Source organism: Biomphalaria glabrata, chromosome 9 (genome assembly GCF_947242115.1).
Source record: "Biomphalaria glabrata chromosome 9, xgBioGlab47.1, whole genome shotgun sequence".
Taxonomy (NCBI): domain Eukaryota; kingdom Metazoa; phylum Mollusca; class Gastropoda; family Planorbidae; genus Biomphalaria; species Biomphalaria glabrata.
The window spans coordinates 21,210,055-21,232,778 of NC_074719.1; the positions used below are offsets into that span (position 1 = coordinate 21,210,055).

Genomic DNA, 22,724 nt, shown 5'->3' on the forward strand with positions numbered 1-22,724 from the left:
TTAATACAATGCACAATAACATTTTTTTCAAGATGGCAGCCTCCTATGGCTATGAAAAAGTAAACACAGGACCGGCTAACATGTTATACTTTACTATAACAATTGCATTCCTTGTAGTATTTCAACCCAAGGACGTGTCTTCAAATCAGGTAAGACTACATCTAGAGATTCTAGATTTACAATTTAAAAATAATTCTTAAATTTAGTTTAGATCTAGACTCTAGTAGTAGAGTAGTAGTACTACTGTCACTAGGACTAGTAGTAGTAGTAGTAGTAGAGTCACTAGAGTAGTACTACTAGTTACTAGTTACCTAGTAGTAAGTAGTAAGTAGATCTAGTTTAAAGCTAGTATTCTAGTCTACTGAGATCTACTACAAAGGATGCCTTCTTTTCACTTTTCTTTGTAATATAATAATGCGTTCATTGACCTGACAAGTCACAAAGGCCTTCGATCTTGTTAGCAGAGATGGCCTCTTTATTTCTTTAAAATTTTTACAAAAAATATGTTGTCCACCCAAGCTACTAAATGGAATCGTATCTTTCCACAAAAATATGATGGGTACAGTGCAATTCAAGGCCAAGGGTGCCAGCTTCTACAGTCTAAAGTTTCACTAGTTTCAGTATAAACAGCAGAGTTAAACAAGGATGTGTCCAGGCCCCAACCCTCTTTGGAATACTATTTTCACTGCTAATCGACAACGCATCTGACAAATCCACCAAAGGCATCTATCTCCATTCCAGATTTGATGGCAAACTCCTAAATATTGCCAGACTGAGGCCAAAACTAAAATCAGAACCACCCTCGTAAGATATATGTTATTCGCGGATGACGCAGCGGTAGTGGAACAACATGCAAGAGGAACTTCAGTCACTAATGTCCCACTTCTCTCAGGCCTGTAAAGAATATGGCTTGACTATTAGCACGAAGAAAACAAATGTTTTGGGACCACCTGCTACAGCACCACCCTCCATCCTCATAGACAATAACAAGCTGGATGCCATAAACGAATTCTGCTATCTGGGATCCACAATTAAAGATGACCTGTCTCTAGAAAAGGAGATAAAAAAACGCATAGGGAATGCTGCCTTGACCTTCGCTAGACTCAGGCCAAGAGTTAGGGAAAACCATAAGCTAACTACTGTGACCAAAATGGAAGTCTATAAGGCATGTGTTATGAGTATACTGCTGTATGGCAGTGAATCATGGACCACCTACACAAAGCAAGAAAGAAAACTGAACTCATTCCATTTGAGATGTCTCCGTAGAATCTTGAAAGTCACATGGAAAGAAAAATTGTGCAATTCTGAGATCCTTGCGCGATCAGGTATTCCCAGCATCTTTACAGCCCTCAGACTACTCCGTTTGTGCTGGCTTGGACATGTTCGCCGGATGGAGGACAAGCGCATCCCAAAAGTCATCCTCTATAGACAACTTGCAACTGGCACAAGAAAAACTGGTCACCCCCACCTCCATTACATAGATGTAATAAAACGTGACCTCAAATTAGTGAACATCAATACTGACAATTGGGAAGACATAGCTCTAGACCGCACCAGATGGAGAGAGACAGTGACCAAGAAAGCTATGGACAGTGAAAGTACATGGATCTCAGCTCAGGAAGAAAAACCTACAATCCAAAAAACGGCCAGCTCCTTTACCACCGAAGCAAAAGTGTCTCTCCAAAATAGGGCTCCACAGCCAAATGAGGAAGTGTGCTCTGAGATGAACCATAGTCACTCTACGACTGAAGGAGGCCAATAAAGTAGTAGTACTAGATCTAGTAGAGTTGACTAGATCAGTGAATGAGTGAGTAGATCATCAAAAGGCAAGGTAATTCTCATCATTCATTGTCAATAATAAAATATAGATCATCTTTCAAGGGCTAACGCTGTTGTCCTTTCCAGAAAAAGTGTTTAACCGCATTCTTCTGAACCAAATGAAAGATGCTGTAGATCCATATCTCTGTGACCTCCTAGCCGGCTTTTGAAAGGAGAGATCATGCACAGACGTTATGAATCATTTTTGGAACACTCCATGGCATTGAACTCGCCTCTCTACATCACTATTATAGACTTTGAAAAGGCATTTGAGAGCGTGGACAGACTGACCCTCAGGAGACTACCTAGACACTATGAAGTGCCAGAAGAAAATTACAAGTATTATCAGTAAGTCATATGACAGACACAGACAAAACAGGAGTGAGAGAGTCATAGATTGGGTCTTAATGACAAACAGACCAGAACCAGCCATAGATTGGGTCAAATAGACATAAACAGACCAGAACCAGAATAGTATATAGTGGACTTTGTGGAAACAGCTTCCCTGATGATCTAGCTCTTCTCTCTCACACACAACAGCAGATGTGGGAAGAGATAAACACTGTCACGGATAACTAAGCTAGACTGTTTATTACCATAAATTGAGGGAAGAGCCATGTGTTCAGTATAAAGGCACCCAATGACTCACCCAATCCACATTGAGGTGCTGGAATTAGTGGAAAGCTTCACCTATCTTATCAGTATCTGAACAACCATGCAGGAACACAAGATGTGGGGCAGTTGGAGAGACTTGCCAAGAACCAAGACGCCTCGAGGAAGCTGGCTGGTGGCCTATACCACAGGCGGGACCAAAGAAGATGTCTAATGAGATGAGATCAAATTTGAGTTTTTCTCTAGTTCTGTTTTATGAAAATAATATCTCTACAAAGGTTTAGTTGACAAACTATTTGGAACTACAATCTAATAATGAGCTGTAACCATACTGATGTCAGAAGTGTGGTGAAATATCAGCACTGCTGTCAGAAGAAAAAGAACAACACAGTACTATCAAGGTCTGTCAGAAAGTTAAAAAAAAAAGTGAGTATTGTCACCATGTTTGTCAAAATTAGTCTGAGGTAAAAAAGTAAAGCCAATACAATCTCTAGATTCTGTGGTGTATTTTCGTGTCTGTACCATAGTGTGATTTGGTCACCAATAATAAAGGCACTCTAATGATATTCTTATAATGATGCTAAATTGATTTCACATTTTTTTTTTTCAATTTTCAACATTTTTTCTCCTCTTCAGGAAAAGGTAGAAGAATTTTTTAAAAGTGATCACACTAACAATTGGGCAGTTTTGGTGGATACCTCAAGATTCTGGTTTAACTACAGACATGTAGCTAATGTACTATCAATTTATCGCAGTGTGAAACGTTTAGGAATTCCTGATAGGTAGTACCTAGTAAATTACATCTTCTATAGTTTACACTTTTATCTAAGCATTACATCTAAATGTTTATAGTCAAATAAATAAAAATATGTGTAAGCCAGTCTGGTTGTATAACTTTAGCCTAACAGCATGATTATATATAGTCATAATTCATTTTCAATTCAAGGAAATAATGTATATATAGTGATGTAAATAATTTTGACAAATGAATACATTTTAAGATTGATAAACTTATTAATAGAAAGTAAAATGTTTTAGAAAGATCTGCAATAATTAATTTTGTATTATGGCTGAATAATTACTTTATGATTTGAATTTCTTTAGCTTAAAATTACATTATTTTAAATAAATAATCCTTGGTAATTATTTTTTAAAATTTCCAGTCAAATTATTTTGATGGTTGCAGATGATATGGCATGTAATCCCAGAAATCCACGTCCAGGTAATGCAGACATTTGAAATAGTAATTTAAATTTTTTAAAGATGAAATGCTTGAAAAAAAATAATTTCTGTTTATTAAAAAACATATGTTTTCAAAAATTTTACTCATTTTTGGGGAGTGAATGATAAATTAATTTAATTGATTAAAATCTATTGCAAACTACAGAAACATTCTTCTGCATGTAGGAAGGAAAAAAGGATCTAATGACTGTATTTAAAAAAAATATTACATTTTCTTTGAAGGTAGGAATTCTTAATATTTCTTGGCTGTGAACAAAACAATATTTTGAAAGCTTTTACTTGGTGACTCATTATTTCAAAGAACTGTGTGTCAGGAATAAAAAAAATGTTGGTGGCTTTTGTTCTTTAGGTCACTTTTTATACAACTTGAAGAAATTTGTAATATCAAAACACTAAGTACCCCAAAAAATTATTAAAAAAAACAAACACGCAAATGTATTTATGTTGGAACAAATCTTTTTGTTCAAATCTATACTTAGAAATATTTTTTTGGCAGGAGTATTTCTTGAACTTTAGTAATAGAAATGTGAGACCAGGGACAAACAAACAATTACGAACATGATTCTTACTCAGACACATTGTTATTGCTGCTTATGGCTGCTTCCTTAATAATAATCTCATATATTTGTTATTGCTCTTACCTTAATCGAAAGAATGTTATTTTTTATTTTTGCCAACAGCTACCGTGTTCAACAATGCCAACCAACATATCAATGTCTATGGAGATGATGTGGAGGTGGACTATAGAGGATATGAGGTGATCATTGAGTTTTTTTTATTCTTGGCTACACTTGGGGGATCTAGTTACATTTAATTTTTTAAATGTTGAAATATATTATTATACTCTTTTTCTCTAAACTAGGTTACTGTGGAAAATTTTATTCGTGTTTTAACCGGTAGACTTCCTCCCAGCACACCAAGATCAAAACGTCTGTTGTCTGATGAACGCAGTAATATATTAGTCTATATGACTGGTGAGTTGAGCTTAGAATTTTTGTGAGAAACTAAATTGTGTCTGATAAATGAACAAATATATTTGTCTATAAGGCTAATGAGCTGAGCTTAGAATATTTGTCATAAATGAAATGGAAGTGTTTTAAATCCTAATGAAGTTAAAGGCATTGCAAATGTGATATTTTAGTGACAGAAAAAGCATATAGTATAATAATGTCTTTAACATTAAAAATATTTGAGATAATCTAAGGATTTTATATTTTTAATAGTGACTGATGTATATTATTAATAGAAACTGGTTATACTAAGGAGCATCTATAGAAAAACAACATGTGACTGTTTTATGAAAGTTATTCTAATTGATATTAGAAAAATCAACCACAAGATCAGATTTATTTTTATTCTCAACATTACCATTGATTATACAATATGAGATACTCATGTTATAAAATGTGTGCAATTTTTTTAGTGTGTCTTATGAGACACCTAAAGTTGGATAAGGAAAACACTGTATGATCTTTTGTCTAATAAAATGAAAGAGTTTGGCTACTTCCCACATTTTTTACGATTCCTCTTATTAGCTTATAAACTTGTGGAACAACTAAAATCTGCCTTGGTAGACCTGCGGCTCTTAGATCTGGCCATACTACTTGGCAACACAGGGAAAACTCTGGTTTGACTTAAAATTATTCAAAATATAATCATCTTAACATTAAATTTGGCATACATCTTTTTATTTTGTACACACTCCAGTGGGAATTCCCACATGTATTCAGTAAAGAGTTGAATAAATCAATAGATGATTGTTCAGGAATATTTTTTGTATATGTGAAATCATAAGCTGGGCTGCTAGAATTACTTTATTAAACATTAAAATTATCTATACACTGAGTATGATACAGAATTTTTTTTAGGGAGGGGTAAAAAATTGTTTCTCTTTTTTTTTATATAATATTCATCAGCTATTATGAGCAAAGTTATCACTTTTACAAAAGGTCATCAGCTTCACGAAAGATGAATTGTCATTAAAAAAAATGTTTGCTATGTTTCTTGTTAATCCCTTTCTCACTGGCATTAGCTGTCTTTGACCAAAACTATCACAATGTTGAAATAATAGTTCCTATATTTAATGTAGGATCCAGTTTGTTGATTGATATTCTTTTAAAATTCTCCTTTAGAGGAGTTGATTTTGTTTAGGTTTATCAAATTGGTTGTTTATTTCACTCACAATTAATGGAACTAATAATCTTTGACCCCTCTAGGTCATGGTGGAGATGGTTTCCTTAAATTTCAAGATGCTGAAGAAGTTTCTAGTGTTGAACTTGCTGATGCTTTTGAACAAATGTGGCAGAAACAAAGGTTTTCTATACTGATTGAACATTTTTTTCTCCCTGATATAATTAGAATTTTGTACTTTTATTAGGATTTTCCCCACTTTTTATTTTTAGGAATTATCAAAATATAATTTTTATCAATTTTTTTAGGAACAAAAAAGTCATTTATTTTTCTATTTGACCAGATACCACGAACTATTTTTCATGATCGACACTTGTCAAGCAGAGTCTATGTTTCAAAAGTTTTACTCACCTAATATATTGGCTGTAGCCAGCAGTCGAGTTGGGGAGGACTCACTTTCAGTAAGTTAAGATTAAAATATTAAAGGACCCCAGTCTCTTGTTTGTTGTCTTCAAAGGGAATCAATTCACTAATTAGTTTTTAAGGAGATTTGGAGACAATCCGAAAACAAATTTGGTTTGTTTTTTAATTTATCAGAGATTCTTACTTGTGTGCAACTTGCTTATTTTATAATTATATGGCAATGAAAGGACCAAAATACATGTTTGTTTTTTTTCATTATTTAATACATTATGTAGTACATAGATCTAAAATTTTATTTAGTTATGGAATGGTTCAATTGATATCTGATGTTTTTTTTCTTCTTTGCTGTCATGCCATTCTCAAGATAACTTTGCCTTTTTTTCCATAAAATTCAATCATACATACATTTCTGCTTCTTAATCTAATTAGTTATTACAGTTTATCCCATTTCCTAGACACTGAACTCAAGCATCACATTTGTTTTGTTGAAATATTGGCCTATTATTAGTTTTCATTGGTAGATTCAATGTAAATTATATGACAACAATGTTTTTGTTTTACTACTTATTAAAAGAAGGTGTCAATATTTTTAATGATCAACATGGAGAAATGACTTTAAAAAGTTCCAGATGTTCCTTCAGTAGTGCAGGAAGGCAATGTATGGTAGCAGGCAAGATTCGAACCTGAGAACTTTGTAAGAACAGTCCAGAGCATGTATCATATGGCCAGTATAGCCAGATCTAAGTCTATGCTGCTGAACAAGATAATAACTTAATGTTTGAAACAACATGCCTTTTTCAAATATTTAGATTAGAATAGTATTATCATTAGTGTGAACCTACTGAGTTCCAATCACATATAACTCACAGAATTTTAGGTCTAAACTTAATTTTGAATAGAATTTTAAATTAATTTGACAAATAAAAATTTGGGTATGTTTATAAATGTACAATGTAAAGAAGAAACTTTTAAATTATTTTAATGTATAATTTTTATTAATTTAATTTTAGTTTGCACATGTAACCTTCTAAAATTTCAACAAAATGAATATTCATAATTATTTTTAGTCAATGTAGGCATCTCTGTACTCATGGAACAAAAAACAATGAATTGACTGTATTTAATAACCTCAGAATGATGATTTATTCTCTTGAAGCAATGCCATTACTTTTGTTGGAATTAGGTTTAGGTAAAAAGTTTAAGGATTACAAACTAAACTAAGAGGGGTACCGGTTATGGTTTCTTAATGTTTTGATTTAGCCTCTAAATGAACACCCCACAGTCGTTACTTTTTAAAAAAAATTTTTTAATGAAAATAAAAGTTCAAAATTGTATACTCACAAGTTTATGCATAAAGCTTACATATTTTTTTCTCTTTATAGCATCATGTTGACCCAGCATTAGGAGTTTATGTTATTGATCGCTACACTTATTATGCCCTTGAGTTTTTGGAAACCGTCAAGCCTGGCTCTAAACAAACAATGTCTAGATTTGTAAGTACCAGTACCTTGGATACTTCTTTTTTGTTTTTATATTAATCCAGTGAAAATTGTTTCTTGTTTACAAATGGCTGTACTTATTAAAGGTATATAATTTAGTTTATGATGATTATAAAAAAAAAATTTAAATATCCTTTTCGCGTGTGAAGTACAGTTCACTGGATATAATTGACTACAGTATATTGGCTTGTCACATGGTCAGCACAGTTACCAACTGTCTTTACTTTCCTAACAATTGTCAAAGTGAATATAGGAATCCTCCATGACTCCAACCCAGAATTTGGTGTTCTATTTTGTAATGAAGTTTAGAAATGTTTTTATCAAATATGTGGTGTAGTTCTTGTTTTACTTGAGTTGGAAAAAAATAAATAAAAGACAATATTTTAAATTATTGTTTACAATGCTATTAAAAGTATATAAATGTATTAAATGTGTATGTTCCAGTTAAAAGTTTGCCCTAAAGATAAATGTATTAGTACAGTAAGTACAAGGACTGACCTATTCAGGAGAAATACAACAGACACATTACTGACTGACTTCTTTGGTGGTGTGCGCAATGTTGAGCTGCTTACAGGTACTGTATTGATTTAATTCTTTTTTTTTATTTATATTAATTTTAGACATAATTAGTTATGGAAGAAATTAGATCATGTGATTGATGCTCATGAATCATTGTTTTCTCGAGTATGTGACCTTCCCATCTTGGCTACCTGGTTTTGCTGTATGGGTTCTGAACTTTTGTCTTGATGGTACCTGGTTTGAACCATGCCTGCCTTCCTATGGGAGGTTTGGGCTCGGATGTAATAATCTTCAATTCTTTACATTAGTTTTCTAAAGGGCACTTAGCGGCATGAAATTGAGCACTTCTAGGATTCAATAGTCTGTTGAGCAGTTACTGAATTTTTTCCTTTACCAGTACTGTCATTTTAAAAACCTTGGCACAATTTTAGAATAACCTTTTATACCATTATTTTCCAATATGTGACACTAGACAGTGCCTAGAGAATGGTACAAAAGAGAAGAAAAATTAATTTTTATTGTATCATTGCAAAACTTCATTAAAAACCTATCAAAGGTTAGGGGAAATGTTTGAAATCTTACTAAAAGTTATATCAAGGCATGTTAATGTACACACATAATTCTAAGCAAACTTTTATTCTGATAGGTTAAAGAAAGTTATTGTGTATTATAATATTATTTTTAAAAATGTGTCTTTTTTTTTTTCTTTAATTAATTATTTGTAGCAGTGGAATAATTTTGCTATCTGTACATACATTCTGTGAGCCTCTTTACAATTTTGTCCATTTGTCTAAATTAGTGTTTTGTATTTCTATGATAGCATGTTAGTTAAAATTAAGAAAATAGGATGAGAAACATTTAGACTTAACTTTTTTAAAACATTAGATAGATCAGTTTAACCTTTTGAACTCTGTATTTAGGTTAATTTGTTCTCATATTGCTTTGAGCCTACATTTTGTTATGTCTGTCATAATGAAAATCATGTTGATGCTTTGTTTTTATCAGTATGAGCAAAAAGACTGTAGTACTATGAACAAAAGATTAGTGTACCTGTAGGTGTAACAGCCTCCTTATTTTGACAATTTGAGTGATGGCTCACTCTACAGTATTTGTCTTTAAACATGAGACAAATCTATGAGTTTTGAGAAAGAGGAAGTGAACTGGGGCAGTCAATAAGTCCTTCTAGAGAGCGGTCATGTGTATTCTTTGTTACTTGGACTCATGATAGAGTAGATGTATCTTTGATATTCATTGTACTTATTATATGTAAATGTATGTTCTTTATCACTACTAGCTTCTCATGGCTGGATGACTTATATTGTTTAATATCTATACTGTGTAGTAAAACTATGTCTGCTGAAATGAGACTAGACTTTGTGCATCTTAGTCACTAATGTGGTGTCTGATATAAGTTATCTGAACTGTGAGTGAAAACCTAAACACATTGCAATACCCAACTACATACAATAACACAAAAATAGCATGTGACAATAGGCTTTATGTTTGAGCACAATTTTTTATTCAGTTTTGTAAATAGATACAAACCCATAAAAAAATGAGCTGATCATTTAACCTTACTAAACTAAAGTTTTAGAGTTTAAAAGATTTCTACAGAATGCACATTATTTATTTATGTTCGATGGACATTTCTAACCCTTTTTTTTTTCTGGTTTTAACAGAAACTATTTCTTTAAAGAAGAAAGAGACTAATGTAAAGCAAGAGACTTGCAGGTTAGATTTATTTTTATCACATCTAACGCCATGCCTATTAAAGGAGGGATGCATAGGCACAGTTGCTCTTTAATTCACTACCTCTGTCCTTTATTGCCCAGTAAGAATAGCCTATTGTGGGTCGATTCTGTCATGTCTTTGCCATTCTTTCTATCTCTTAGTGATGCTCTGCAGAATTTTTTTTTCATTAAGCCTTTGTCATTTGTCTTTATTTTGGACTGAGTCAATTATCTAATGGTCCATTTCTGCTCTTTATTTGAAAAGTTGGAGTAGATCTATAACTTTTAGAAATTAATATATCAGCAAGTGACTTCCAAATCAAATTTAAAAAAGAAATTAGAGCTGTCTTTTCAAATATTTTCTTTTCTTTTTTCTCTTACTCATGGAAACTGATTCTAATTTTAGAATAGGAGCTGTTTGCACGTAAGAAATAACATTGGTTTGCTAAGTCACATCATTCTAGATCATTCTTTTTGTTAAAGTGGAGAGAAACTGGAAAATTTTGTTTTCTTTTTCCATTTTTCTTATTTGATGATAATCATTAACAAAAAATGACTTTCAAAATTCTTTGTTTTCATCTGCAGTCAAGATTCCTGTCAGAAGTTGGATGCGAACAAGAAGAAATTTACATTCCCTGATCAGTTTCCAAAAATATATTTTTAATCAGTGCATATCTTAAGTGAAATAGACTTTGGATGATTGAGTGAATGAGCTATAAAGTGGAAAGAGTTGATTGGATATGAGTTTGAATTTTGATAGCATAAATGTTACATTTGTCACTTGCCTAAAAAGGAAGGGGGGGGGAAGAAAGGGATATCTGGGTGAATTTTATTGTAATCACTTTTTAAAAGCATATATAACACAAAAAAGGAGGGGGGATGACCTGAATTCAAACTCATGGCGCAAGCCTCCTCAAGCTGACATTTTAACCACTCTGCTGGTGAGGTGCTTATGAAAATAGTAGATTGTTTCAAACTTATTTTAAAGCAATGACTTATAAAAGGGACTAATTCAGCTTGTACCACCACCAAGTACAATTTCTTTCCATTGTTCAAAATACCAAACAGAATAATTCATTACCAATAGTTAATTAACTAATTGGTTAATTTTTTTTTTATTAAATTAATTGTTGTCAGGTAAAAAAAATAATTGTGCAAATTTTCAGGTTGTTCCGATATAGGGTGTCAGAGAAATAACACATACACCCTTTTTACCAGACAGAGTGAGTTGATATAAGCTTTGTAATAATTTAATTTTTCTCTGCTTTGTTACATGACAAACGTGACATGTAGATCACTTGTATTGTCAACAGCATGTAAAGTTGTCCCTCAAAATATGATAGCATTTTTAATTATATTTGTTCAACTAAATATTTGTCTATCACACTTAATATTCTTAAAGAATGAAGCAAATGTGTAATGATAAATTTTGTTTGTGTTTGGTATGCTTCAACTAGAAGGTAACTTGATGGTGGAGTTGTTTATCTATGTGTGACAGGCTTTATCTTCAACTAGAAGGTAATTTGATGGTTCAGTAGTTTATCTGTGTACGACAATCTTTATCTCATTGTTTTTACATTGATGTAATAAGCCTTTGAATTTTATTTTATTCAAATGTTTTGTTTTAATTGAGAATTTATTAAGTTATTTAAATAAATTTAAGTTATCTAAATAACCTTTGTCAGGCTATTTGAAATATTACACTAAAAAACCATTAGCATTGGTTTATATATTTTTTATTAGATAATTTTATTATAACATAATCACAGTTAACTTGTTCAACTTATAAAAAAAAAATCAACATTAAATAGGTTTAAGTTTTGAAAGAAACACAGCAAAGAATTCCATTGATATATTGTTATCTACACAATATGATACTAGCACCAACAGATATATATTTTATAGGTAGTTTCAAATATGTGAAAGACAGCAACATTATGGACACAATTTCTAAATATTAAAAATTTTATTTTACATTATTTTAAGATCAAAGTATGTTTGTTAAGAAATGAGTAATATTTTTAACATGCAATAATCAATTATTTATTTGTAACAAGTTTTGCATTAATCAAAATCTTATTAGTATAAATAGATAATTTATTTATTAAAACAAATTGTACCGGGTACATACAATGTATGACTATACTGGTACCATAAATGAAATACAGGCTTTTAAATACAAATATATACAATAATGTACAAACTATTAACAAATCATTCAATGTAAGTAAATAAAAAGATTTTTAAAGAAACGACCAAAAAATAAACATTTGAAAGTGCATTACAAATGAAATGACCTAAACCCATGCCTTATCAAAAGGAAGCTCAATCAACAAATTCATATATTTATGCCTCATTTAATAATTAGGTTTATAAAAATTATTGTCCTGTTGGCCAATTTGTTTCTAGTGAGATTCATCTTTTAAAAATCTTTATAACCTTTACTTTCTTTTTTTAACAGTAATATATTATTATTAAAATATAAAGAGTTGATGTTTTAAATGTTATTTATTTATTTTTAGTTTTGCATTTTTATCATAAAATTGTTAATTATTATAATTGTGAGAAAAATTTTGCATCTACTACAATTTTATTGATCATTTACTTAAAAATACTTTAAGTAACAAAACTGTAAAAAAAAAATAATACTAAATAGTAAAGACCATTTTTAATTGTGTACTAAACGAAATGTACATGTCTACCTTCATTATAGCAAAGACACATAATAAAGGGTTCTCTATTTGGAATATAATACACCAAATTTACATGTCAGGGCAATTTAAATTATAAATTATAACATGCCACCTTTCCCTAAGTGTCCTTAACCTTGAATGTTACCCAGCGTAACATAAGGTTACATATTGCTGTTGCTCCCAAGGTTAGTTCACTGCAACAACTGATATCATATAAATAGGAGGACATTTCATCTTCACCTTTTTCAACAGCCATGTCACCACCTGGGCCTCCACATGGCCCCAACTTCTGCTTCATATTAGTCTCAAAGTAAAGGTTGTCAATTACCTTGCCACTCTTCACCACCACTTTTGTTATGAACTCGCCTGGTCTCAGATCCAAAGATTCATGTCCAATAGAGCTTTTGCCATCTCCCTGGGAATACTCCAGGACCTCATCAGGTGTGTTTACATTTCTATAAACTACTTTGATCTTACCAATGACAGGTCGGCCATCCCAACGCCTGGTCCAAATGTCAACTCTACTTATTTCATTATTGAAATCAACGTTAATACAAGATAGAAGTACATTTTCTTTGATGGCATATACTGTGTTTGAACTATGCAAAGACACTAAGATATGTCTTGGTTTCATCCAGGTTTCTTTCACCTTGGCTATGTCTAGGTCTGAAAACCTTGTTGCAGGGTTTGATAGTTGGACAAATTTGTTAATGACATCACAGTGTGCAAAATTTGGTAAATTATGTAAACAGCTGACAATAGTCTTTTCATTTAGTATAGGCCATCTTACAGTACCTAGTAATGTCTTGGCATCAAAAGTTTTGTTTTTCTTCTCCCTCAGTGTTATGTACCGCATTATAACCTCTAGCAAGAGTTTCTCAGAGTCTAATGGCTTGAGAGGGATGTTATGATTGTACAGAATTAAATTATCATCATTAAACAATGCAGACAAAAATTTAGGTTCTAAAGAGGAAAATGTGTCATTTTTGGAGACACCATCCACATTTTTCTTCAAGAATCCAATAGCTGAGTCCAGCAAGTCATGAAGGTTATGCTCAAGTGCAAACATAATGACATCACAAACATTCTCAATGTTAATATATAACACTATGTGTTGCATACACCACTCCCTGATGAAATCGATAGTGAAATAATCTGCAGCTAGCAGAAGTCTACTTACATTGTCAAAAGTTATCTCCACTCGACCATTGTAAGCAAAGTCTAAAAGAATTTGAAAAGATTCAGCACTAACATTTTCAATAATTACTTCTCCCTGACTGTAAACTTTTGCCTTGAGAAACAGAAGGAAGGGGGGAAAAAAGTATAGAAAATAATGAGCATTATTATATATTGACATTTTGTGAACAAGATATTCATTTAAAAAAAATAATGTTCTACAAAAATTTAATGAAACAGTTATAATTATAATAATGTTAATGCTTAAATTGTTTGAATACAAATATTCCTTCCAATTTAATTATCCAAGTTGGTCAATTAAACTTTTGTTAATTTATTTAAATAGTTTTAAATAAGTGAATAAAAAAGTGAATTGAATAATACTACACATATCAATTTGTAATTGCTAGATGGGCTAACAGTTCTGCTCTTTAGTATATTCATTTCCTATTGCCTGGCAGTTTTATAGGTCCAAATACTTTTTAAACTTGTGAAATAGATTTCTATCAAAATAACTTAAAATGAACATGTAAATATAATAATAATAATAATATAATGTAGCTGATAAATTAAAGAAAGCATTATAAAAGAATTAATGATAATATGAGGTGCAGACAGATAAAAAATAGCTACTCCTTTCATTCAAAATACAATGTGTGTGAAAAAAATGTACATTAAGATCAGTTATAATTGTGATGTGTCATTCTAGAAAACTTCACCACTAGCAATATATGTGAAAAGAAATGAGAAAATTATATTCCTATTTATGACAAGAAGAAATAGTATAAGTGAAATTTTAATTAAAATACTTATATATACATGTATTAGAGATTTTTTAAAATTTTTTTTTCAAATACCAAAGTGATTTGAATTACAATACTAGATGAATTTTTTATTTTTTTTTTATTCACTTGAACTAAAAATTAGTATAACAAAAATTTTTCTGGAATCCAAAGTTGTTCTATCTCACTGCAGAACAAAAACCAAATAATTTAGAACAAATCTCAATATGGATTAAATTTTTTTAGAACAAAGTGGTCATTGAAAGTTTATGTTAACAAACTGAGATTATCTATTAAATATTAATTAACAGCAGCCAATATAAGGATTTCCAGAAAAAAAAATGTATTTCAATAATTTCATTGGATTTCTTGGAATTGAACATGAGACACCTTTAACAATCAGACTGTTTTAATAACATGCTATGATGTACTCATTATTTATTGGTGTTTGCATGTGTTTACACCATTTACTAGTAGTGTTAATCTCTCATTTTTCTATCTTTAATTAACCAGTTAAAATAATTTCCAGAATGTAAGTTGTACAATTGTATAACTTTGTAATATGCTTTTTTTTAAATAGGAGGAGAACAAATTAACTAAAACTTTATTAAAAAATGAAATACTACTGATTAAATAATAATAGTGCTAATAACATGTATGGAAAAGCATAACTATTTTTAGGTACAAAGTGACAGAAACTAGCTATGCAAATTTGGTTTAATCTAAAATCTTTATCAAAATGAACTTATACAAAAGTTGTCACGCATAATACATTCTATTACCACCAATATTTGTCTGTGGATTGGATATTATAACTACAGATGTTATTTTACTTAATAAAGTGGGTTCTAGATAGTATAGTAATAAAACTATTACACATTACTGTCTGGGAAAAGTAAAAGTCGAGAAATGAAAAGAAGTAAATGATTAGCACAGGGGTTCTCAACCTGTGGGTCGCGACCCCTTTGGGGATCGATTGACGATTTGCCAGGGGTCACCTAAGACCATCGAAAATATGGATTGTTATTGTCTACTCTTCTATTGCTGTGTGTGTGTAAGGGGGGAGGGGTCGCGGCAAAGTGAGGAATCGTAAAAAGGGGTCGCCGAGCTTAAAAGGTTGAGAACTGCTGGATTAGCAGAACTGCATTCTTTTCTTTCTTTATTTCCATTTTATGCTATATTATTATATCTATTACTTTAAAATTTTTCTAATTTTTACTTATATTAATCAACATAATTAATCTACTGGAATGTTATCCAGCGAAGAATGAGATTATGAATAGCATCTGATCCTTGAGCAGTCACACTATCACAGTTAATATCAAACAGGTAGGAAAATGAACCATCTGGTGCTTTCTCTGTGTTTTTTCCACCTCCAATTCCACCAAATGGACCACAGACTCGACCTAAGTTTGTCTCAAAACCTAGTCTGTCTATGAGATAACCGCTTCCAACGACAACCTTTATGATGAATTCCTCTGGTTCCAATTCAACAAAGTAATGTTCGGTTAAACTGTGACAGTCTCCCCTGGAGCACTCCTTGTAGCCACCAGAGTTTCTGTATGACAACTTCAGGCCTCCAACTACAGAGTGGCCATCCCACTGTCTCACCCAGATATCAATTCGGTGTATCTCACTATTTGGGTCACTGATGGAAGAGATGGGAAGACCAGTACATCTGCCTACTTCTCCCCCAGCGGCATGGCGCCTACGTCCAGTAGAGATGATATAATTAGGCAAGTGTCTTGCCCTGAACCAATTTTCTGGGACATTGCTGACATTTATACTGAGGTCAGTCAGTTGAAAGTTGTCACGTGCTTTTTTGTTCAAATATCTCACTGCTTTTTCTCTCAGCTTGATGACCCTTTGAATCACATTGTTATCCCTTATGCAGTCAAAGTTTAATAAACAGTCTTCTATGACACTCAGTGGTAATTCAGGAAGACGTACAGAACACATCAACATTTCAAGATAATTATCATCCAGTTCCTTTCTGGCTGACATATATCTCAAGACAGCATTTAGGACAAGTCTTTCTCTAGCCATTGACTTAAGTAGTACTTTATTACTCCACAAAATTAAATTGTCATCTTGAATAAGTTGAATCAGTAAATCAGGGTCTAATGCAGGAAATCGTTTGTTCCGAGATACACTGTCCAGATTTTCTTTTAAGAATTTGACAGTTTTCTCCTCCAAGTCACTTAACAAAAAGGTTCTAGCAAACAAAATTACATCACACACATTTTCCACTTCTAAATGAGATTCAATAAAATGTATACATTTGTCCTTAACAAATTTAACTTGAAAAAAATCAGCAGCAATGAGAATATTCTGCACATTGTCTTCATTGATATTCAACTCTCCAGTGTAGGCAAAGTTTAGTATGATCCCAAAATCTTCAGGAGAAACGGATGACAGTGACACCTCACCAATATCATTCTCATCAATCTAAATAACAAAACAAAATGAGCATGCACTTTGATTCAACTTTACATTTACACAGTAATTATTACATATATTTTTCCCTTCTTTTATACTAGGTTTAATTTCCTTTTTTTTTCCTGTAATATCTAATATTTTATTTTGAACATTAATAAAGATTAAACATTGTTTGTTTCTTTGTTGCATTAAAAGTTTTAGAAACTTTTTGACTAATTGCACAACCTTTTCAATAATGTAATCATCTTTCAGAAATGAAAACAACTAAATAGCTCTTTTTTTCTAACTTTTGTAAATTTAAACTTACTTTGAACAAAGATTTAAAATAATCAGAAATAGAATCCATGACTAGTCTGTGAGCTGGAAATTTTCTTTCTCCAACTATAAAAGTAACATCTGTGTAAAGACCTGTTTTCAAACAATGAGATGCCACCTCTAGCAGTTTTTGTGGTCTCTGTTGATTCAATATAGGATAGTACAAAATTTCATTTCAATTGAAATAATGTAAAGCTTAAATATTACACAGATGACTAGTTTTATTGTTATGGGTATTTTATATTTGTCCCATCACAAACTGATAAATAACACATTTTATTGTGTTCTTTTTGTATGACTTACCGAAGAATCAGAAGCCACTTCTGAGTTTTCATCCTCTAGAGGATCTAGTTGATCATGTTCAGTCATTCTCTAAGATGAGATAATTTAAAAAAGGTATGTTACTGAATGTGGCTCAGAGGATGGAGAGCTTAATTATCTTCAAATCTGAAGGAACAGCCAAAACATCTAAAACTAAAACAAAACTAGATCTAGGATAGAATAGGCCCCTATTTTAAAGATGTAAATGTAATCCAGCTAGACTATATTTTATCTTAAGCCTAGAAGTCTGCTATACTTACAGTATACTTACTAGATCTATAGACTATTAGTAACATATATTACTATTAGTATTGACTGTACAGACCAGTGGTCTTTAACCTTTTTTGGCCTACCGCCCCCTTTTCGTAATTTTTTCTTTTAAAAAATCCGCCAGCGCCCCCCCCCCCTTCTAAAAATAACACTTAGAAGGCGAATTTCAACAAAATATTTATTTATTAATTTTTATGCATGGGAGACGACTGCATGCCAAAGGCGATTTTATTTGGCGAGCTTAGAGTAGGACGGAGTTACAGAGGTGCCTCCCATAAGCGCTATAAAGATCCACTCATGCACCATTTCGCCCTCACTGGCATAGAGGAAAGTACCTGGTAGCTTTCTCTGGTAGCATATGGCCTCTGAGAGAGACAGTTGGAGATCTCTCAAAAGCTGGGCGACAAACATTTGAGATATTGAAGACAGGCGCAAAAGACAGAAAGAAAACTTTAATAGACTGCCAACAGACAAAGGCTTTGTCTGCACTAAATTCTGGAAAATATGCAGGTCGCCGCTGGTGTAGTTATGTGAAACACTGCACTCAACCGTAATCTTTGGAATCGAAGGCCAAAACAGCCAATATTATCATTATACAAAAATTATGTCAAATAATTTACAGCGATCATACACAAAAATTAATCTCATTGTCATGACTTTCTTTCAAATCCTAAGAATAGTCTCCTTTTAAATTTTTGAACATTAGGGCCGAGTAGCCTACTGTTTTTAGGTTTAATTGTAAATTTAGTTATATTTTTTTAAATAAACATTATTATTGCAGAATTCACTACAAAAACAAATTAAGCTAATGGGAACCTTTTGCCTCTTGCAGTCTGACAATATTAGAAATTTTAAGCCAAATCAAGGCGAAGGTCTCCTCTAGTCGCTACATCCAGTCTATTTCTTTGCTTCTTCATTCAGGGGAGCTTGACCTCTTTGGGGGCCCCTGCATTTTGCGTAATATTTAATTTAATCAATTACAAATCACTCATTTGGACCCCCCTCAAGTGGAGGCCCGGGGGGATTTTCAAATTCTCTCCCCTTCTCCCCCCGCCCCAAATACGCCACTGTGTGCTTCCTATGTTAACATCCTTTTTTACTGAAGACATAATTTTGTAGATCTATTTTTTTTTCCTGTAACAGATGTTGATAATTGTAATTTATATTTAATTTTTTTATATTTTGGAAGCGAATTTTTTCATAGAACATTGTTATGTGAATTGCATAAATATCAGTGTTTTTACTTTTTAGATAGTAATTCATTTGTTAACAAACAAGTTATGTGAGATTATAAAACTTTTAAAAATAGATTTAATATCTTGATAAAAGAAAAAATGATATAATCAATGAAAGTACATTACTTTCCTTGCAGTTGGGGGTTCGTTCCATTCATTTGCGTTACATGCCTACCATCTAAAACATTTTTTTAGTCATCGCCAACCGTTGAATCTTCCTATGTATTTAAGAGCTTAAAATGAGCAATAACAAACCCTTTTCGAAATCCAGCGAACTTCAGTTTACAACAAGAGTCTGACATCTTTTTCATCATTTGTTTCACAAAAACTGTTGAAAGATGAGATTATTTTCGGCATGGGTTTGTATTTTATTTACAATTTTATAATTAGATTCAAATAGAAATGAAATTGCGGGCTAAACTTACATCATAACTCACAAGGTAAATATTAAATAGATCTGTTCTTTATTCTATATTACTTATGAAGTCATTGTAGCGTCCAACCACTGATGGTTCCCTATATGTCGTCATATACTTCATAACTAGACAATTTTAAAATAATATTTCATCTCTAACAGAAAAGTCTTTTTGTGTAACATATGTTTTGAACAATTTTAATTTTAGTTTTAACCAATTTTCAAACAATATCATAAGACTTTTTTTAAAAAGCTATGCATTTTTTCTAAGAGGCCACTAAAATATATCCTGCATTGCTGTTTTTTGTTTTTAATATTGTTTTAATAGTAGATTTTTATAATATTCATGAATATTCTTAAATTATTTTTGGATATTTTGCTATAGGGCCTATGTTCGTGAAGCCAACTTGGTTTAATAACCTTATCTGAAAAAGTCATCATTCAAAGAAGAACATTGGAATACTTTTATCTAGTGGTAATTCACTAAAACTCTTAGCAATATCCCATTACATACCAGTGAGTTTTTGTAACAACACTTTGTCAATGTTTTTTTGTTTAAAAAAAATTGTTAAATTATTCTACTTGAATGTTAGTTTTAAAGTTTTTTTCAATCAACATTTACATATCAATATATTAACATATGTAGATAAAATAAACTAGGATCTAAAAGGCGTATTACCTACTTAGTTTATCAAATCTTAAACGTTTATGCGCGCAAGATCTAAGGATACTAGATACCCTCTGATTACAGCAAAATAGTAAGAATTCAAAAATAGAAAATGGGATTCCCAAACTCAATTTCTAAGGCTGTTTCTGTTCTTAAATAAGAAGCAAGCTATCTATAATTTGTCTATATTCAGATTGCCAGCTTTAATGTTGAAGAATGTTTAAATTTGTTTTGTTTCAGTGCACCTTTAGTTTCTTCATTCCCCCTTTATACCCAGTGCCCCCTTACTGCCCCCTTTCGTGCCAAGCGCCCCTCCTACCGCCCCTTTGGCTCCCAGCGCCCCCCGAAATCTTTAAAACGCCCCCCAGTGGGACGATAGCACCCCCGTTGAAGACCACTGGTATAGATAGACACTAGACTATATGCTCTTTTTATATATTAGTCTATTATAACTTTATAACTTTTACTTATAACTTTATAACTTATGATGACTTATCTAGTCTAGTAATATTTAAATATTACTAATAATTGGTAATAACACTAAGTCACTTAGAGTTAGACTAAGTACTCACTACTAGAACTAGTCTAGAGTCTAGTTAGTAAGTTAGTCTAAGTTAAAGTTACTAACTCTGTGACTAACAGTAACAATAGTCACTAGTGACTAGTAGTGTAGTAGTAACAGTATAACAGTAACTGTCTAACACTTAACAGAGTTAACAGTTTCATTCAGTATTATATGTATATCATATATCTAATAATTACTAATAATCTATCTAAAATATACAGATCAGGACAGACGACTAAAAACTGGATAAAAAATAAGATAATAATTTAATTATTTTTATATATTATTAATCATAATCATATAGATCTAGATTATAATAAATAGATATTGATATAGATCTATATTCTATATTTATATATATAATATAATCTACTATAGTATAGTATAATTTACTATAACTATACTTAATACTCTAGTCTCTCTTTAAGGCTACATAGAATATATATTTAAATATATTAGATCTACTATTATTATAGAAATAGAATTATAGATCTAGAGAAATCTAATTAACTAATTATATTATAATATTTATAATATTTATAGGATAATATACTAATATAAGTAATATTAGTAATATAGGCCCTAAGCTATGACTATGTCTTGATAGATCTAGATCTATCATCTACTACTACTACCTACATCTATGGTAGATCTATAATTTTTTAATGTAGACCAATTAATTAAATTACTATTAGATCTAGATTCAAGTATTAGAATATAGATCTATTTATTCTATTAGTTATTAGTATTATAACTAAGACTAAGACGATATAAATCTACTAACGTTTAGATCTAGGTCCGTCATCTAGATCTAGATCTAAGAGTACCGCTTTTCAGATTTAAAGTTTAATATAAGAAAGATAGAGAATTGTCACATGATTAGCCAAATATAACCTATTTTATTGTTTTTTTTTTTTTTTGGGGGGGGGGGGGGGCATGGCAAAAATGTGTCCTCAGTTTTAGGGTCGTGTCCTCCGACAAGCATTGACCTTATATAACTTGCTGATCTAGATCAAGAGCAGTGGCGTCACTAGGGGGGGAGAGGTCCGCACCGGGTGACACTCTTTAGAAAGGTGACACCCAACTGAAAAATGCAATTTGCAATAACTAACATTTTTTAAAAAAGTAAGTGTTAGTGGCTAAATATTGGAACAAGTTATTCACAATTAATAAATATATCTATGTAGCCTACATTTTGTTTTAAGTTTCGGCCAAACATATTCATTTTTTTTAAAATTAAATTCTATCAAAATGTCCAAAATATTACATCATACTTTATATCACAAACAAAACGTGAAAGCTTACTTTCAGCTGTATACCAGCTGCATGAACATTGCCTTGATTTTTTAAAATATTTTTATCGAATCTATTTCATATAAATTAATGAAGTAGTAGCTACTGGCTAGCATTGTAATACAAGATGCCTACCAATAATCACTGTTTATCAAATGATTACATTTTCTAGGCATAAACTATTACAAAAATCTCATATGCCATTAATATGAATTCCGCAGAATCACTGTTTATCAAATGATGACATTCTTCAGGCATAAAATATTTGAAAAATCTCATTTGCCATTAATGTGAAACCCGCAGAATCGGAAAGTAACTAAGTAGTAATTGAGATTTCTAAAGACGATGTCGTCATTTCAGACGTTGACTGTAAAAGAAGCTTTGGCCAAGATGAAGGAAATGTTACAATTAATTAGTCGAATGATGTAGACTTTAAAATTGGAATATTAAAAGACATATGAAGAATATTCATCTAGATTGGAAAATAAAAATAAAGGCATCCGGCTACAAATACAAATAACATGAAACTGGTTGCTATGTTTGATGTAAAATAGAACGGAAGGATATATTGCCCATATTG

The 22,724-nt window shown here is 31.5% G+C and overlaps 3 protein-coding genes across 5 annotated transcripts; 2 read left to right on the forward strand and 1 right to left on the reverse strand.

The window, feature by feature from the left end:
* The first annotated feature begins 1 nt into the window (after position 1).
* On the forward strand, positions 2–12,464 carry LOC106054530 (GPI-anchor transamidase-like). Its single transcript, XM_013210423.2, has 11 exons — positions 2–149; positions 3,067–3,212; positions 3,594–3,652; positions 4,353–4,429; positions 4,535–4,646; positions 5,889–5,985; positions 6,146–6,263; positions 7,608–7,718; positions 8,169–8,298; positions 9,923–9,974; positions 10,559–12,464. Exons 1-11 carry the CDS (start codon positions 9–11, stop codon positions 10,635–10,637), a joined length of 1,122 nt encoding a protein of 373 aa, XP_013065877.2. The 5' UTR covers positions 2–8; the 3' UTR covers positions 10,638–12,464.
* LOC129928329 (uncharacterized) lies at positions 573–3,042 on the forward strand. Its single transcript, XM_056042293.1, has 2 exons — positions 573–2,170; positions 2,201–3,042. The coding sequence occupies exon 1, from the start codon at positions 851–853 to the stop codon at positions 1,760–1,762; it is 912 nt and encodes a 303-aa protein (XP_055898268.1). The 5' UTR covers positions 573–850; the 3' UTR covers positions 1,763–2,170; positions 2,201–3,042.
* On the reverse strand, positions 11,693–21,598 carry LOC106054531 (kelch-like protein 1). 3 transcript variants are annotated; one of them, XM_056042292.1, is made up of 4 exons: positions 21,491–21,594; positions 17,682–17,750; positions 17,371–17,517; positions 11,693–13,957 (listed from the first exon to the last, which is right to left on the reverse strand). In XM_056042292.1, exons 2-4 carry the CDS (start codon positions 17,745–17,747, stop codon positions 12,785–12,787), a joined length of 1,386 nt encoding a protein of 461 aa, XP_055898267.1. In that variant the 5' UTR covers positions 17,748–17,750; positions 21,491–21,594; the 3' UTR covers positions 11,693–12,784. The 3 variants fall into 3 exon arrangements, with proteins under 3 accessions (XP_055898267.1, XP_055898264.1, XP_055898265.1); XM_056042289.1 differs by lacking the exon at positions 11,693–13,957 and adding an exon at positions 14,033–17,072 and having other exon boundaries at positions 21,491–21,598; XM_056042290.1 differs by lacking the exons at positions 11,693–13,957; positions 21,491–21,594 and adding exons at positions 14,033–17,072; positions 19,460–19,702.
* Positions 21,599–22,724: the final 1,126 nt, after the last annotated feature.

Bases quoted from the DNA above. Each gene is read 5' to 3' on its own strand.
- LOC106054530 (XM_013210423.2), top strand. From the start codon at position 9: ATGCACAATAACATTTTTTTCAAGATGGCAGCCTCCTATGGCTATGAA. The intron at 150-3,066 runs GTAAGACTACAT...TCTCCTCTTCAG, and splicing joins AGGACGTGTCTTCAAATCAG to GAAAAGGTAGAAGAATTTTT. The intron at 7,719-8,168 runs GTAAGTACCAGT...TGTATGTTCCAG, and splicing joins AACAAACAATGTCTAGATTT to TTAAAAGTTTGCCCTAAAGA.
- LOC129928329 (XM_056042293.1), top strand. From the start codon at position 851: ATGCAAGAGGAACTTCAGTCACTAATGTCCCACTTCTCTCAGGCCTGT.
- LOC106054531 (XM_056042289.1), bottom strand. From the start codon at position 17,747: ATGACTGAACATGATCAACTAGATCCTCTAGAGGATGAAAACTCAGAA. The intron at 17,518-17,681 runs GTAAGTCATACA...TTGAATCAACAG, and splicing joins AAGTGGCTTCTGATTCTTCG to AGACCACAAAAACTGCTAGA. The intron at 17,073-17,370 runs GTAAGTTTAAAT...TTTGTTATTTAG, and splicing joins ATTTTAAATCTTTGTTCAAA to ATTGATGAGAATGATATTGG.